Source organism: Carcharhinus amblyrhynchos, chromosome 13 (assembly GCF_965287045.1).
Source record: "Carcharhinus amblyrhynchos chromosome 13, sCarAmb.v2.hapA, whole genome shotgun sequence".
In the NCBI taxonomy this organism is placed as follows: domain Eukaryota; kingdom Metazoa; phylum Chordata; class Chondrichthyes; order Carcharhiniformes; family Carcharhinidae; genus Carcharhinus; species Carcharhinus amblyrhynchos.
This window is the reverse complement of record NC_137336.1, coordinates 33,506,593-33,522,407: the sequence shown is the minus strand read 5'-3', so window position 1 is coordinate 33,522,407 and position 15,815 is coordinate 33,506,593. Positions and strand designations below refer to the sequence as shown.

The following is a 15,815-nucleotide window of genomic DNA, read 5'->3' as shown; positions in this document are numbered from 1 at the left end:
CAAGCTGGAACTTGCTGCCAACGAGGGAGGTGGAAGCAGAAATGATCAATGATTTTGGAAGTAAATTGGATTTAGGAGAAATAGACTTGCAGAGCAATGGAGATAGAGCAAGGAAATTGGACTGACTCAATTGCTCCACTAAGAACCAGCATGGACTGAGTGGGCTGAATATCTATCATAATTTACCTTATGACTTTATGAGCATATTAAGTCCTGTTAATCATTTTGCTCAACATCATGTTCCCTTACCGGGTGAGAATAGAACAGCCTTTTTTATATTGTCTGGTTTCGTAAACATCGTGAATTTCTTATAGTTGATTCATTTCAGCTTTGAATCTTTTCTTGGCTCTGTTCACCAGTATGTGCAACCATTGCTAACTTGTAGTTTGTTAATTTGGATAATGGTGGAGGGATTAAAAGGTATGCTTACCATTTCCAGAAAAAGCTGAAAATATTATGAACACCATGGGACATTTTGTAAACATAAATGGACAAATGCTGTTACAGTCACTCATGTTTTGCCACATAATTAACTTGTCATAAAAGTACCATTCTGATAAAATTGACATTTGGCACTTCTCTGTGATTAAAAGCGCTACCCTTTTAATTACATACTTTGTATATTGTTTTATTTTTCACTTCTCTCTAAACATGTATTTTCACATTTACGTAAACAGCAATGCCAAGTCCTCACCTCCTCGAACTGTGGAGCTGAATGAAGATGATAAGGATCAGGCCCCGGCTCCTATGAATCCTTTTCATATGATGAAAGCCTTCAAAGTCATGAATGAGCTGCGAAGGTAATGTTTTAAAAACATACTTTTTCTTCCTGAATTTGAATCCTTCGATCATTTTTCTCTTCTCTTTCCCCATTTCAGATCTCTGTGCCATTCTTAGCTGCAGAAGGCTAACTGATTCTAAGAGTTCTGCCAACATTGCTGGTTATCTTGGAGTAATTTACACTATTTTGTTTTCTTTTTAACCTTGAAGTATCCTAGAGAGTCCATTTTTTTCCCATTTGAATGGAATAGATGATTTTGAATGAAATAGGTGATTTAAAAATCTGAAGTGATGCAGTTAATAAGGATATTTTACACAGCAATTGTTTTCAAAAAGCTAACGATATGGAAGCAACCTACAGATAAAACACCTCTTATAATAGCACTTCTCTGCAGAAAAAGCCTATTTTCCCATTTATTTTGAATGGACACAATCAAGTCTACTAGCAGCCTACTTCATCTTCCAATGTGTTTTCATATTCTGGGTCAATGTGGCTACCAGCAGGATGTTGTCATTTTGGGATGTTTCTATCCTTCATCCTTTAGAATTTTCTTCTTTGTTTTCCATGATTCCCCCGGATGATTTGTAATCCCCTTTGACCTTCAGAGTATCTTCACTAGCCTTCGGTTATTCATGAATCTTCTCAACCTTGTCTCTCAGCTGAGGTGTCTTGGCCTTCAAGTCAAAATCACCACCAGTGAGCTCCCCCCACTCAAAGGGGAGAAAAGCCTATGGTCATCTGGGACTATGGCGACTTTAACTTTACCAACCTTAATAACTATCCTTAACAGTCAACAAAACCTGTCCATTAATTACTTTAGCTACCCAAATTAGCCCAAGCCTTCACAGCAATTTTCTTTGAAAAGCAGTGGAGCATTATATCAGACTTTGTTTAGTTAAAACTATTAACTATTTTACGTGATAATTAGCATTTAAGTGCATGGTGAGTAAATAGCAGTGATAAAACGTGTACTTGCAATAGAAATTATATGATTTCTCTTTAGAAGAATAGCATGCAGTATTTTTATTTAGTCACTACTTTGAATTAGTGTGTGTGTGTGTGTTTGTGTATTTGTATATAACACATCTAGTAGCTCATAGAATCATAGAATGCCCTCAGTGCAGAAGGAGGCCATTCAGCCCATCAAGTCTGCACCAACCACAATCCCACCCAGCCCTATCCCCATAACCCCATGCATTTACCCTGGCTGTTCCCTCTGACACTAAGGGGCATTTCCAATCTGCCTAATCCACACATCTTGGACTGTGGGAGGAAAGCAGAGCATCTGGAGGAAACCCATGCAGACACAGGGAGAATGTGCAAACTCCATAGTGACCCAAGCCGGGAATCAACCGCGGGTTCCTGGTGTTGCGAGGTGCCATCATGCCACCCTGCACATTTCTTCTATTTCTCACTACCTTGGGATCTACACTGCCATGACTTGGCTCTGAAAAATAAAATTGATTTCACTAATTTACCCCCAAGTGTTTTAAAACATTTGAAGGCACTTTGTAACATAACATAACTTTGTGGTTTTAAATCACTTGAGAGCTCTATAAAGGAGCTGCGAGTCACAGAACAAGCAAACCATTCACGTATCATTATTTATGCATAAATTGTGTGGCTTGATTCCTCCTTATAGTTTGCAATCTTGGAGACATCCTGACAAAACCTTGCAATATTTATATTGATTTAGGCAGTGTTCAAGATTTTAACTGGACCTGGCTTTTAAATCTGTGTGTTTGGGCTGGATTTAGAGTGTTGTGATATGATTTAAAAGAACAACTATCAATCCAAAACTAAACCGAAACACTTGAACTAAAAGCAGAAAATGCTGGATAAATTCAACAGATCTGGCATCATCTATGGTAGCCATGATGTGGAGATGCCGATGTTAGACCGGGGTAAACACAGTAAGAAGTCTCACAATACTAGGTTAAAGTCCAACAGGTTTATTTGGTAACAAAAGCCACTAGCTTTCGGAGCGCTGCTCCTTCATCAGGTGAGCGGGACTTCAGCTCTCAAACAGGGCGTATAAAGACACAAACTCAATTTACAAAATAATGGTTGAAATGCGAGTCTTTACAGGTAATAAAGTCTTAAAGGTACAGGCAAAGTGAGTGTGGAGAGTGTTAAGCGTTAAAGAGGTGTGTATTGTCTCTGACCGCACTGACCTCCTCAGAAGACAAACATGGGACACGGTGGAGAGTACCCTTTGTCATCCAATACTTCACCGGAGAGGAGAAGCTACAGCATCTTCTCCAGAGCCTTCAATATGTCATTGATGAAGATGAACATCTCGCCAAGACCATCCCCATACCCTTACTTCTTGCCTTCAAACAACCGCACAACCTCAAACAGACCATTGCCTGCAGCAAACTACCCAGCCTTCAGGAGAACACTGTCACGGTAACCTCTGCAAGGCATGCTCGATCATCTCACGTGAGAACACCATCTACCAGGTGCACAGCACATACACTTGCAACTCGGCCAACGTTGTCTACCTGATACGCTGCAGGAAGGGATGTTCTGAGGCATGGTACATTGGGGAGACCATGTAGACGCTACAACAATGGATAAATGAACACCACTCAACAATCACCAGAAGTGTGTTCTCTTCCTGTTGGGGAACACTTCAGTAGTCATGGGCATTCGGCCTCTGATCTTTGGGTAGGTGTTCTCCAAGGCGGCCTTCACGGCACACAACAACACAAAGTCACTGAGCAGAGACTGATAGCCAAGTTCCGAACACATGAGGACAGCCTCAACCAGGATCTTGGTTCGTGTCACACTACCTGTAATCCCATGACTTGTCTGGGCTTGCAAAACCTCACTAACTGTCCTGGCTGAAGACAATACACACCTCTTTTACCTGTGCTTAACCCTCTCTCACTTGTGCTTAACCCTCTCTCCACTCACATTGTCTGTACCTTTAAGACTTGATTACCTGTAAAGACTTGCATTCCAACCATTATTTTGTAAATTGAGTTTGTGTCTTTATATGCCCTGTTTGTGAACTGAAATCCCACTCACCTGATGAAGGAGCAGCGCTCTGAATGCTAGTGGCTTTTACTACCAAATAAACCTGTTGGACTGTAACCATGTGTTGTGAGACTTCTTACATCATCTATGGCGAGAGAACCAAGAGTTAATGTTTTGAGTCCATATGACTCTCATACATCTAAACCACGTGCTATTCCGGGATTCAGGATGAGGTTCTTTTAATCAATTTTATTGCAAAAAAAGGTCACAACAATTCCATGAAAGTTTAAGTTTAAGGTGTGATTGAGATAACAAGGGTTACTATATGTAAATAAGATTTATCTCAGATAATAGCAAGATTAAAACCCAATGAAATAATAGAATAATTTTACAAGCCAGTTTTAATTCCTTCAGTGTTAGTGTAGTTTGCTGCTTTTGTGGGGGAGACTCGAACTAGGAAACAGAGATGAGGAGAAACTTATTCACCCAAAGGGTTATTAATGTGTTGAATTCTGTTTCCTAGAAAGTAGAGTTTTTTTTTGAGTTTGCCCCGACTCTCTGACAGAATATCTTACCAAGAGTATCTTGCAGAGTATCTTATCCTTCTTTCTACCACTATAACCCCACATATCTACCATAGCTAATCCATCTAACCTACACATCCTGGGACAAAAGGGGCAACTTAGCATGGCCAAACCACTTAACCTGCGCATCTTTGGACTGTGGAGGGGCCCAGAGGAAACCCACACGGACACAGTGAGAATGTGCAATCTCCACACAGTCATCTAAGGCTGGAATTGAACCTGAGTCCCTGGTGCTGTGAGGCCGCAGCGCTTGCCACTGTGTCGAAGGCAGTTCAACATGACCCCCTTAAGGGCAATTAGGGATGGGCAATAAATGTTGTCCTAGTCAATCATGTCCAGATTCTGAAAATGGATTTTAAAAAGGTTGAAAGTACTAAGTGCTGTACTCCTATGTTCCTATGAATGTGGTTAGCAACTTCCTTTTTTTTTCCTTCCCCCTTCTCATCATGTTTAAACTGGACAGCTTCAAATACAATCATGGTTGACATAGTGTTCCCTTCAATCTGTATTAGTACTCATCTGTGTGATTTCATTCATCAGAAATGTTTTTCAAATTTAACTACTCACTCCCTAAATTTTGTAATTCCCTTGCTGCCTCTCTTTCCTTTGCTCTTCCTTTTAAAATGGTCTTTAAAACCTACCTCTTATAATATTTCGTTACTTGTCCTAATACGTTCTTGATTACCTGTCCAAATATTTCCTTGTCTGGCTATATGTTAAATTTTGTTTGATAATTCTCTGTGACATTTAACTACATTGAAAGTACCAATAAATGAAAGTTGTTGTCATATTTCAATTTGGATTTTTGCAGCTCTCTTGTTAACTGAAGCCTTCAGGGCCTCTGTCTTCCTTTGTCGTGCTGCCTCTTACTCCCAATCGGGTGACAATGGTGAAGTCACTTCTAACTTGCAGAAACATGGACAGCAGCATAAAGGGGGCTTGGTCAGAAATCTGAATGCAACTCTTGCCCTTTCATCTTATTTGTTTCCCTTCCACCCACTGCAACCCTTTGAGTGCCAAAATGGGTTCAATGAAGCAGGCCTGAACTTGAGAAACCCACAAAGCTTTAGGTCATCACTCCTAATACCTTCTTCGCCTTGGTGATTTTGTTTTGATTATATTTCTGTAATATGCAACATTTTTCTATATTCAAATGTCAGTTATTGAGATTGCTAATATGGTGACCCCCATCTTCAAACTAGTCAGTCCTTACAGCGGCAGAGTACTGAGCTGACCTTAGTAAGGAAAATGATCAGTTGTCTATTACAGATTTACAAATACACAATGGTGGCATTAGTGGTATGCGCAGTTGATCAATTAAAACCCAGCTGAATTTTTCACCAAACGTCAGCCACTTAAGAAATGGAATCCCTCAACAAACCTGCTTCTCGCTCAACCTTTGTCATTCTTCATTTCTTGTTAACCACTGTACTGTGTGGTCCAAGATGTGTCAATACAAAACAACTCTTTCAGATTTTTATATACATTAGAGATGCATAAAAATAAGCAACGCTCGCTGTTTATTGCCCCAGATATATGACAATATATATTGCTCAACTGTATTAGGTACAGCACTAAATTGAAGAATGCGTAGAGTAAATTTTATGCATGGAAATGCATGATTGATGATGGGCAAATGTGAGATACAGTGCATGGTGAAAGGTCAGTTGTAGAAATACAGCAACCTCTGATGTACAAATGCTTTACACAAAATGGCATTCCTTTTGTAAATACTCTGTATTTTAATAGTGGTGGAATTGGGAAATGTTCCCTTCTGCAGTTAGGCTGCTTGCCTTTTAAATGATAATAAAATGGATTTGTCTAGTCTTATGCAAAAAGATGCGCAAATATATAGGATTGTTATCATCCCTGTACCAATAGTTTGCTGTCACCATTACCAACACAAATATTGATCAGCATCTTTTAACATAATTACTGTCACAAGACAAATGAAATAATGCTGCAATGTGAACTAGTTAGTGTAGCTGATCAAAAACATGGTTGAAAAGCTAAATTTTGAGGAGGTTTCTGAAAGTAGAAACAAACATGTGTAACAAAGTGAAGGAGATTTAATGCGAGTGTTGCAAAGAATGGCTTTGCAAAGAAACAGCTGCAGACAACCATCTGGAGCAGGTAGGATAGGGAGAGATTCTTAGGCTGCATCGGAGGTGAATGGGATATAGGACAAGTTGCATTTATGAAAGTGACTGGACAACAAAGTCATGGAAGTATTTGTAAATGGACATTTCAACATTTTCAATTCAAGCTATTGGTGGATGGGAAGTGAATGGAGGTCATCAAGAACCGAAATGATGGGTAAATAGGGCTTGGGGCAGAATAGTACCCAAGTTGAGGAAGAGGTAGGTGTAAGGGGCCTTGATGATGGATGAGATATGGGTTTGAAACTCAGTTAAGGCTTGAACCAAATATTCAGGTAATGTACTATCCGAATATAGCTCGAGAATAGCTGAGAAAAAGCATGAAGTTTCTGCAGGAATTGTTCCATTTAGAGAAAATTCTGGCTTGACATCAGGGAAACATTTGGTGGCTGCAGATAAAGTACTGGGTGGTGTCACCCTTCTGTATACCTACAGTAGAGCAATGTGTCAAAGAGGAAAATGAGTAGTAGGGTGAGGATCAAGGTTAAGGCCTTGAGTTCTCAAGAAAATCACTTGGGGTTTGAGGAGAAACAAACTCTTTTTGGATGACTGGGTGTGTAACCAACTGAGTATGTCTCTGCATGTGAACCATAATATAGCAGGATGGAATATTTGATAAAGGAGAAAAATCGAGGATAACATGCTTTGGTATTATTCCATGGTAGGTCTGATAAAGAGGCCTGTGTTACAGAAGTCAGATTGAAGAGATTTGAATTGGGATCTTTCAAGGGGCGAACATAGGACTGGGTGGTGAAAGCCTGTTCAAGAACCATTGGAGGGGAAAAAGATATTATATATGGTATTTCAGGAATAGTAAGAACTTGGTCTGCATATAGCAACACAAGTAAAAGCTTATAACCTCTGAGGAGTCCTTCTGATTCATTGATGGAGAAGGATATCTTGTTATTTATTGAATTATCACATCATGCAGTAAACCTAAAATAAAAGCGGAGTTGCAATCTGCTTGCAATGTTGAACCTTACACCTTCCCCATCTTGTGTCCTGGTCTCTTCTGTCTTTAACAATGCAAAATAAATAAAGTACTGGGAAGCTTCCTCTTAAAAATTAGGGATAGAAGAATTTTTGCTGCTTTTCTTTCCTTCCCCGAAGAAGTTTCTTCTGTTTTTCCTCCTCACTGCTGCTTGACAGTTCCTCTGCTTGTTTCTAACCCTGATTATATCTTGGATGCTAAACTTTAATCTTAATCTCAAATGTTCTGTTTCTATTGTAATCTGTTCTAAAAACATGAATTCTAACGGATTATTTGGTCAACTTTCAGTAAAAGCACTCTGTGTGATGTAACCATTGTTGCTGAGGATGTGGAAATTGAAGCGCATCGTATTGTCCTGGCAGCCTGCAGCCCTTATTTCTGTGCCATGTTTACAGGTACTTACTTGTCTTTGAATGAAATTATTAAATACGCTATCATTTTTGTTGCGGTTTTACTAAAATATTCTAGGATCTGTTTTGGCCACAAAGACAGGCAGGTGCTTAGCTCCTCGTAGTCATTACACTTTCTCTCTGGGAATATTGGTTTATCACAACCTTGCAGTGGAGTTGATTGCACTTGCTTGTTAATTAATGAAAGTGAAATAATACTCGAACCGATGCTGGAATTCTGTGATGAACCAAGTGCAGCATACCCTACATTACACTGGCTGCAATTGCACATAGCATATATGTTTCAGGAAGGGAGGATCAATGGAGTTCCTGCTTCTGATCAATATCCAGTTACATGGATAGATGAAGACAAGATGTGTCCACCTGCAACATTGCCTCCCATCAAACACTCAACTGATGTGACAGTGAATATTGGACAGAAACAGGGTGGCATGGTGGTACAGTGGTTAGCACTGCTGCCTCACAGTGCCAGGAACCCAGGTTTGTTTCCCAGCTTGGGTCATCACCTCTGTAGAGTTTGCACATTCTCCCTTCGGGCGCTCTGGTTTCCAGGTTCGGTGAAATTAGCCATGCTAAATTCTCCCTTAATGTACCCGAACAGGCGCAGAGTATCATAACTAAGGGTTTTCACAGTAACTTCATTGCCATGTGAATATAAGCCTATTTATGACTAATAAATAAATTTTATATGAATATTGCACACGTGTGGAAATGTTCTGGAGGACATTGGCATCGGTGAAACCATAAACAGCAAGGAGTCAATGACTTATAAATAATGAAAATGGAAGAAGCACAAAGTCACGCAAGTTGTTCTCCACTGGTGAATGTCTGATCTCACCACGCCTCTAAAGGAAATGCTGATTGAAGGTTTGGAACCTCTTCACAGGAAGGGAGAGTAACTATGTGTTGATCCATCTAAGAATCTGCTGGCTGAACTGAGAAGCAGCGGCCCCATATTTATTTATTATTTTCTTAAGAATTGCACTGGGATATTGTTTCAAAAGCTCGGACAACCTTCTTTACCTTGCCTGAATGGTCATTCTTCTCTGTGTCAGCTTGGAATGACAATAGTATGGGAGATTTCTCAATTTCTGCGCAATTCCTTGTGTATTAGGATTCAATGGTGAAGATTCATTTGTCAAAATAAGCAGCATTAATGTACTCTTTCCTTTGGTTTGCTCTTTACAATATTTATTTGAAGATTTAAATGCAGCATTGATTGTCACACTAAGTGGTACGCAGTTGAAATTGAATCTAAAATGGAATATGATCTATAATCTAGGTTGACACTCCAGTGCAGTTCTGTGGGAGTGCTGCATTGTCAGAGTGTTGTCTTTTTTTCTTGGACTTTGATGAAAAGTCATTGCCCGGACGTGCTAACCCAACCTTCCTCTCTCTATAGTTGCTACCTGATTTGGGATGGGAGTTTTAAGCGCTTTTTGTTTTTATTTCTGAAATATGTATCAGAATTGCTTTATTCTTATACATGCCAAAATACACAAAGCTAGATAGAAACAGATTACCTGCTTCCTTCGAGTCTGTCCAAGGCACAAAGCAACTAAATATCATGGCCTCTAGTCTTAAGTAAATGAAGACTTGCGTTTATATAGAGCTTTTTACTACAGGTAGAACACACACACACCCGTACGCTGCCTCCCATTAATTCTAAAATTTCAGGAATTTGACTTATTTTTTAAAAAAAATCACACTCCTTGTTTGAATGCAACCAGTGACAACTTTGTATTGGATGTAATGTGACCAATGGGAACAAGATGTAAGGTTCAATCAACCCAGTAAACTATGGATCCAATTACAGAGTGATGTAATAGTCAACTGACCAGCTGATTCACTATAAATAAGGAACTATGTAGAATTGTGGGAAGCTTGGTGTGGCCCAGAGCGAGGCCCTAAGTTTGGAGTAATGATGTTTCTTTATGAAACCCTTTATTTGATTTATAAGTTGGAGTAAGTTCTGTTGCATTTTCATTAGCTGCATTTTGAAGAGTCCCTTCTGAAGAAACACCCCTGACAGCTGCAGAGTGGTTGTTGACTTTCGGGCAGCTTTGTGGATTTCTGGCAGGCTTTTCAAATTTAAAAAATGGGACCCACCAATCTGTCTGAAGATCGGAACCAGCAGTGCAGCAAATACAGTGAAATAGACTTGAATGGATGTTTCAAACATTGTAACCTGACAGATGCATTTTTTTAAAGCCAGTCTATCAGGTTTGCAGCAGCTTCGATGAACCCACCTCCTCCCTCAACAAGCCCCACGAGCCCCTGGTGTTTAGCACTGCCTGCATCCCCTTTCCCCATCCCTGATGATTTCTGATTTTTGGTAGCCTATCTAGTTCAAACAGTCTGTCCACACAGACAGTCTAGTCCTTTCAGAGATTTTAATTGCTTAAGTTATCTAGAGCCTATGTATTCCTTTTATCAAAAGATCTAGCTCTGAGCTTGTTGTTTTAAACTAGGGATTATTCTTGTGGCCCTGCATTGAACCTTTTCCACTGATGTACTCATGGCTGAAGTCCAAATGACCATGAAAAACGTGCAACCGTTTTGGAGACGACACAGGGTGCAAGATTATACTCTATCGTTGAAAGGACAGATCTGCCAATTGCATACAACTGATCTGAATTCCAGTATGCCAATCACTTATTTTTACTTCAGTGAATCTAGCTACTGTCAACTCATTGTCATTAGATAGAATTCTGTCTAAAGGATCACTTTTCCCTCGAGTTATTTTTAATGAAAATATACCAAATGTACTAAATACTAATTTCCACATCGAGAGCAGTAAATTCAGAAATCTGGCAGATTTAACTGTCTTGTTTCTGAATAGATGAATAATTAAATGATCATAGTTAAAGCTGAAACTTCCAAATATCTTGATCCTACTATTCCATTTCTTGCTAAACCCGTTCTGTGTTTATAATTCATTCTGTTGCTGAAAATAAGCTGGGGTGATGATATGTGGCAGGCGATAACTGAATAAAAATAGATGTGAAAATTGAACAGCAAATGCTTTTCTCATGAACTGAAAATAAATTTTAGACTTCAATAATAGCATTGATGCAGAAACCTGTGAGCATCCTGTAATTAAAATCTAGGTGGTGATAGTGCAGAAAAAACTTAATTGTAATGAATTTATATTCAGGATGCTTTTTTGTTATCCTTGACTCTAATAAATAAAATAATTTTTCTTTGTCTACCAACACACTGCCTTTCTCCTCGAACTTGCTGCAGAGCGAGTGAAAACAACATGACCTTTCCACTTCCAACCAGACTACAACTTTTTACCCTGTAGAATCTCTAAATTGACGCACGTTTATTATGATCCAATTAGGATTCTGTCAAGAACCTATCAGTACTGCTGCCAATAGAATGTTAGTGCCAGAACTGATTTCTAGCGCTGGAGTTAGGTGGCGGCTTTGAATCTCAGAACAATTGGTAAGATTTGTGACTGACCTAACTGTTCATAAAAAAAATGTGCATGTATATGTGGTGTTTTTTACAGCACATTTCTTTTTCGTGTTTCAAGCTAGTATGTTGCACACATTAGTTAATGCAATTTTAGTAGTAATGCACTACAGACATTTACAGTCTTTGGATATGGATTGTAATAATCATTCAATTAGCCGCTTGAACTTTTAGGAAGTTCACCAAGTCACTGCAGTGCCAGACCAAGTCAATATCCTGACAGCGTCTAGGAGATGAAACTTCCCCTGTAATTTTCTCACACGCAGCCTTCAGTCTCAGCTGAGCCTGGTTTACCGTGCCACATGGGTACCTCATTGAGATTGGCCTGAGAGCAACAGTGGCTGAGGTCTTTAACTGGGTCACCTGTTCTGGCCTTTCCTTTCTGATGCAAGTCACATACTGTAGACCAGGGTGTTATAAAGATTGTGATGCAGTGCTTTAGTTGATCTCAGAGTCTAGAGTGACAGAGAGGTATTACGGTTATGTATTTCTGGACTCGGAAGGTGTTAAAAACAGCCAGAGTTCCCAATGTTGCCTGATAATCCCATGGCTCCTGCTGGCAAATGTGTCAGTTAGGCTTGTATTTAATACCTGTTGACCATTGTTGCCCAGGCTTGCACACAAACAAGCATGAGGACAAGAGGAAGATTAAATTATTTCAAGGCATTTTTAATGTGGATTATCTTATATGTTGAAGCTATTGTAATTTCTGACTTAAGAATGTTCTAACCAGGTAGCAATAGATACATTTATCTGTAGTGGGCAGAAGGTTTGGATAGATTAGCTGTGTGCCTGTGGTGTATCTTCATGTGGCATGAAATCGAGCCTTTTATTTTGCCTGATTGACAGCAAAGGCCATGGCTCAATCAGTAGCTTATCCTGCCACTTCACTAAAACATTATGGGTCAGATCCTCTAGTATTGGGGGCAATGATACATTGAACCTGAGTTGTTGGTGCAAAGAACAAAGACCAAGGAAAGGTATCGCACAGAAACAGGCCCTTCAGCCCTCTGAGCATGTGCCAGTCATAATACCTGTCTAAACTAAAACCATATGCACTTACAGAATTTATATCCTTCCATTCCCATCCTATTCACATATTCATCTAGTTGTTCCTTAAATGCCACTATCATACCTGCTCCCACCATCTCCCCGGGCATCACGTTCCAGACATTCACAACCCTTTGTGTAAAAAAAAAACTTGCCTCGCACATCTCCTCTAGACTTTTACCCATGCACCTTAAACCTATGTCCCTTAGTACTTGACTCTTCTACTCTAGGAAAAACAATCTGACTATCCACTCTGTTCATGTCACTCATAATCTTGTAAACCTCTATCAGGTCACCCTTCAACCTCCGTCATTCCACTGAGAACAAACCGAGTTTATTTAACCTCTCCTTGTAGCTAATACCCTCTAGACCAGGCAACATCCTGGTAAACCTCTTCTGTACCCTCTCCAAAGCATCCATATTCTTTGGTAGTGAGGTGACCAGAATTGTACACTGTGTTCTAAATGAGGCCTACCTAAGGTTCTGTACAGCTGCAGCATGACCTGCCAGTTTTTATACTTAATGCCCTGACCGATGAAGGTAAACATGCTTTATGCCTTCTTAACTGCCTTATCCACCTGCGTTGCCACTTCCAGCGAGTCAGGGTCCTGAGGAAATCCTGACATGCATATGCACACTGTAATTACCTGAGAAATTTAAACTTTTGATGGGCTAATTTGTGCTGTGCAGGACACTCTGCGAATGATTCTTGCACCGATCTCAGTGTCAGAGACCTGGGCTAGTGCTACTTGCCTGGATACTTAGGCTAGATCAGTGACTAGGGTTTATTTCTGGAGGGATAGAATTGAAAAGCAGAGATGTTAAATTTGTATCAATCCTTGATTAGATCATACTTGGAGTACTATATGCAATTCTGATTACCATATTATTACAATGACATGGCAGTACTGGTGAGGATGTATCAGAGACATACAGGATGATGCTAGAAATGAGAGGTTATTAATCAGGACTGATGGGCTGGATCATTCTTCTCTCTGTCAGAGGTCTAAACTTATGAAACATTTTGGTAGAGTAAACACTGTGTTTTCCACTTGTCAAGAACTAGAGGCCATAAATATGAGATTATCAGCAAGAAATTACACATGGAGTTGAGAAAAGTTTTTTTACTCCAAATGTTGAGAAGGTACGGAGCTGGAACCACAGGGAGTGATTGAGGGAAATAGTATAGATTCATATAAGGGGTGGTTAGGTGAACATACAAGTAAGAACAGGTGGCATGGTGGCACAGCACTGTTGACTGTCAGCACCAGGAACCCAGGTTTAATTCCGGCCTTGGCTGACTGTCTTTGTGGAGTTTGCGCATTCGCCCGTATCTCAGGTTTTCTCCCAGAGCCCAAAGATGTGCAGGTTAGGTTAATTAGCCAGCTAAATGGCCCTTAATGTCAGGGGGACTGACGGTAAATATGTGGGGTTACGGGGATAGGGCCTGCTGGATTGTGGTCGATGCAGGCTCGATGGGCTGAGTAGCCATCTTCTGCACTGTAGGGATTCCATGAAAAGAGCATTATGTTTATTGAGCTGGATGAGGAAGCATCTGAGGCGGAGCAGAAACATTGGAACATGTAGGTTGAACCAAATGGTCTGTTTATGTGCTATATATCCAATGCCATTATAGATGAAATGAAGATACAGTTGACTTGAAGGTGGACTTGTGTATATATGTCTGTGGAAGTCTTTATTTAGTTGTCTTCCTTACAATTCAGCACAAATAATACTGTAATCATTTGATCTTTTGAACATGACTTGTTCATGTGTTTTGGTTGAAACAAACTGTATTGCCTCTTCAATTCATATTTTTTCTCTTTGTTTTGCAGGAGATATGGCTGAAAGCAAAGCAAAGAAAGTTGAGATAAAGGACATTGATGGACACACACTAAGTAAACTAATAGATTATATATACACTGCTGAAGTAGAAGTCACCGAAGAGAATGTGCAGGTAAAATACACCTAAGCATTACTCAGAAACATATCAAAGCAGCCGTTAACACATATAAACTTAAAACATTGATCTTGGGCACTGAACTAACATGGGAATTGAGTAGGGTGTATGGCTGCCGTATGTTGGAGCCACTGACTATTAATCTTGTAGAGCTCTTGATTTGTGGACTTTTTTTCTAATCATTTTGCATAATTCCATTATTAATGCCATTATTTCAGAGGCAATGGATGAAAACAGAGTTTGAACATCTGTCTAATGCATTGTATGAGTAATTGCTGAGATAAAAATTACGTGCACTGTCTGCCGAGCAAAAGGATTTTGGGGCAAAACCTTTCAGCCATTCCAGCATGTTCCTATTGCAATCCAGTATGAGTGTGTCAAATTAGACTGGATTGTCTTGCATTGAGAAGATGATGAAATGTCCATTTACTCTTTCCAAAGCAATTGGCTTCAGAAACAACCAGGACAGGCGAATGTGAGAGTTCCTTCTATTCCAGCCTTTCTGTTGATGGAGGCTGGTAAGCCTATTGAGAAAAGGGATATTTGCCTGCCACAGCACACTTGTAGACTTCACCGAAAGGGTGCGTACAGGATTGCCAATCGTCCAGGCTATCCTGGAGTCTCCAGGAATGAAAGGAACAATCTCAGGGTACTGCTGAAAGCAAACCTAGAAGGAAAATTTTTTTTTTCAAATTGCATTTTTTTTGCCTCCTTAATCTTCTCCAGTTTTTTGAACCCTTTTTGTGCATTAGTTTCTGGGTCAGAAGACAATGAAGAATCACCCTATTGGGCAATGAAGAGCCTGATTCTGTGTTGTGTAGGGATGCAGTGTGCAGTGTACCACGTAGATGGACTTGTCAGGAGAGCAATAATGGGAACATGGGAGTGAGATGGGCGGTTGGAATCAGGATCATCTGCAGGTGCTTTGCCCAACCTACATACAAGATACAATCCTAGAATAGGCCTCTAAAAAAGGAAGATTAAAAATATGTCCATTTCTCAAAGAGCCTGCTGGGACCCCTACTTGTGTACTTTATGGAAGATGTTCTGCATAGACATTATGGCAGTTGCTGAATTATTTGGCACATTAGGACAGGTGGACATGCAGAATATACCCCAATGTGAACATCCATCATCAGCATGTGAAAGAGGGAACTTCCTTGTAAACACAGAGAATCAGCTGGGCGACAGAGGTTCAACATAATTAACAGGATCACAGGCTTGCAGATTTATAGTGTTTACAGTATTATTGTGCAGTGCAGAAGTACAGAATAAAACGGATGTGATACTTCATGCAAAATTGAGTGCAAAGCTTACTAAAGGAATGTATCATTCGAGCAAGAGGGTATAATTCTACAAAATAGTGCCTCAGGCATTGAAATTACAGGAAAAAGTCTTCATTTGGTGCTGAATTACAA

The 15,815-nt window shown here is 39.9% G+C and overlaps 1 protein-coding gene across 3 annotated transcripts in view; it reads left to right on the top strand.

Annotated features, from left to right (window-relative positions):
• Window positions 1–15,815, top strand: part of LOC145351821 (kelch-like protein 3) — a 114,939-nt gene that overhangs the window by 19,180 nt on the left and 79,944 nt on the right. For all 3 annotated transcript variants that reach the window (XM_080201498.1, XM_080201497.1, XM_080201496.1), the window contains exons 2-4: window positions 678–800; window positions 7,786–7,892; window positions 14,273–14,394. In XM_080201498.1, the coding sequence (XP_080057624.1) occupies window positions 678–800; window positions 7,786–7,892; window positions 14,273–14,394 (352 nt within the window). The remainder of the gene's footprint in view (window positions 1–677; window positions 801–7,785; window positions 7,893–14,272; window positions 14,395–15,815) is intronic.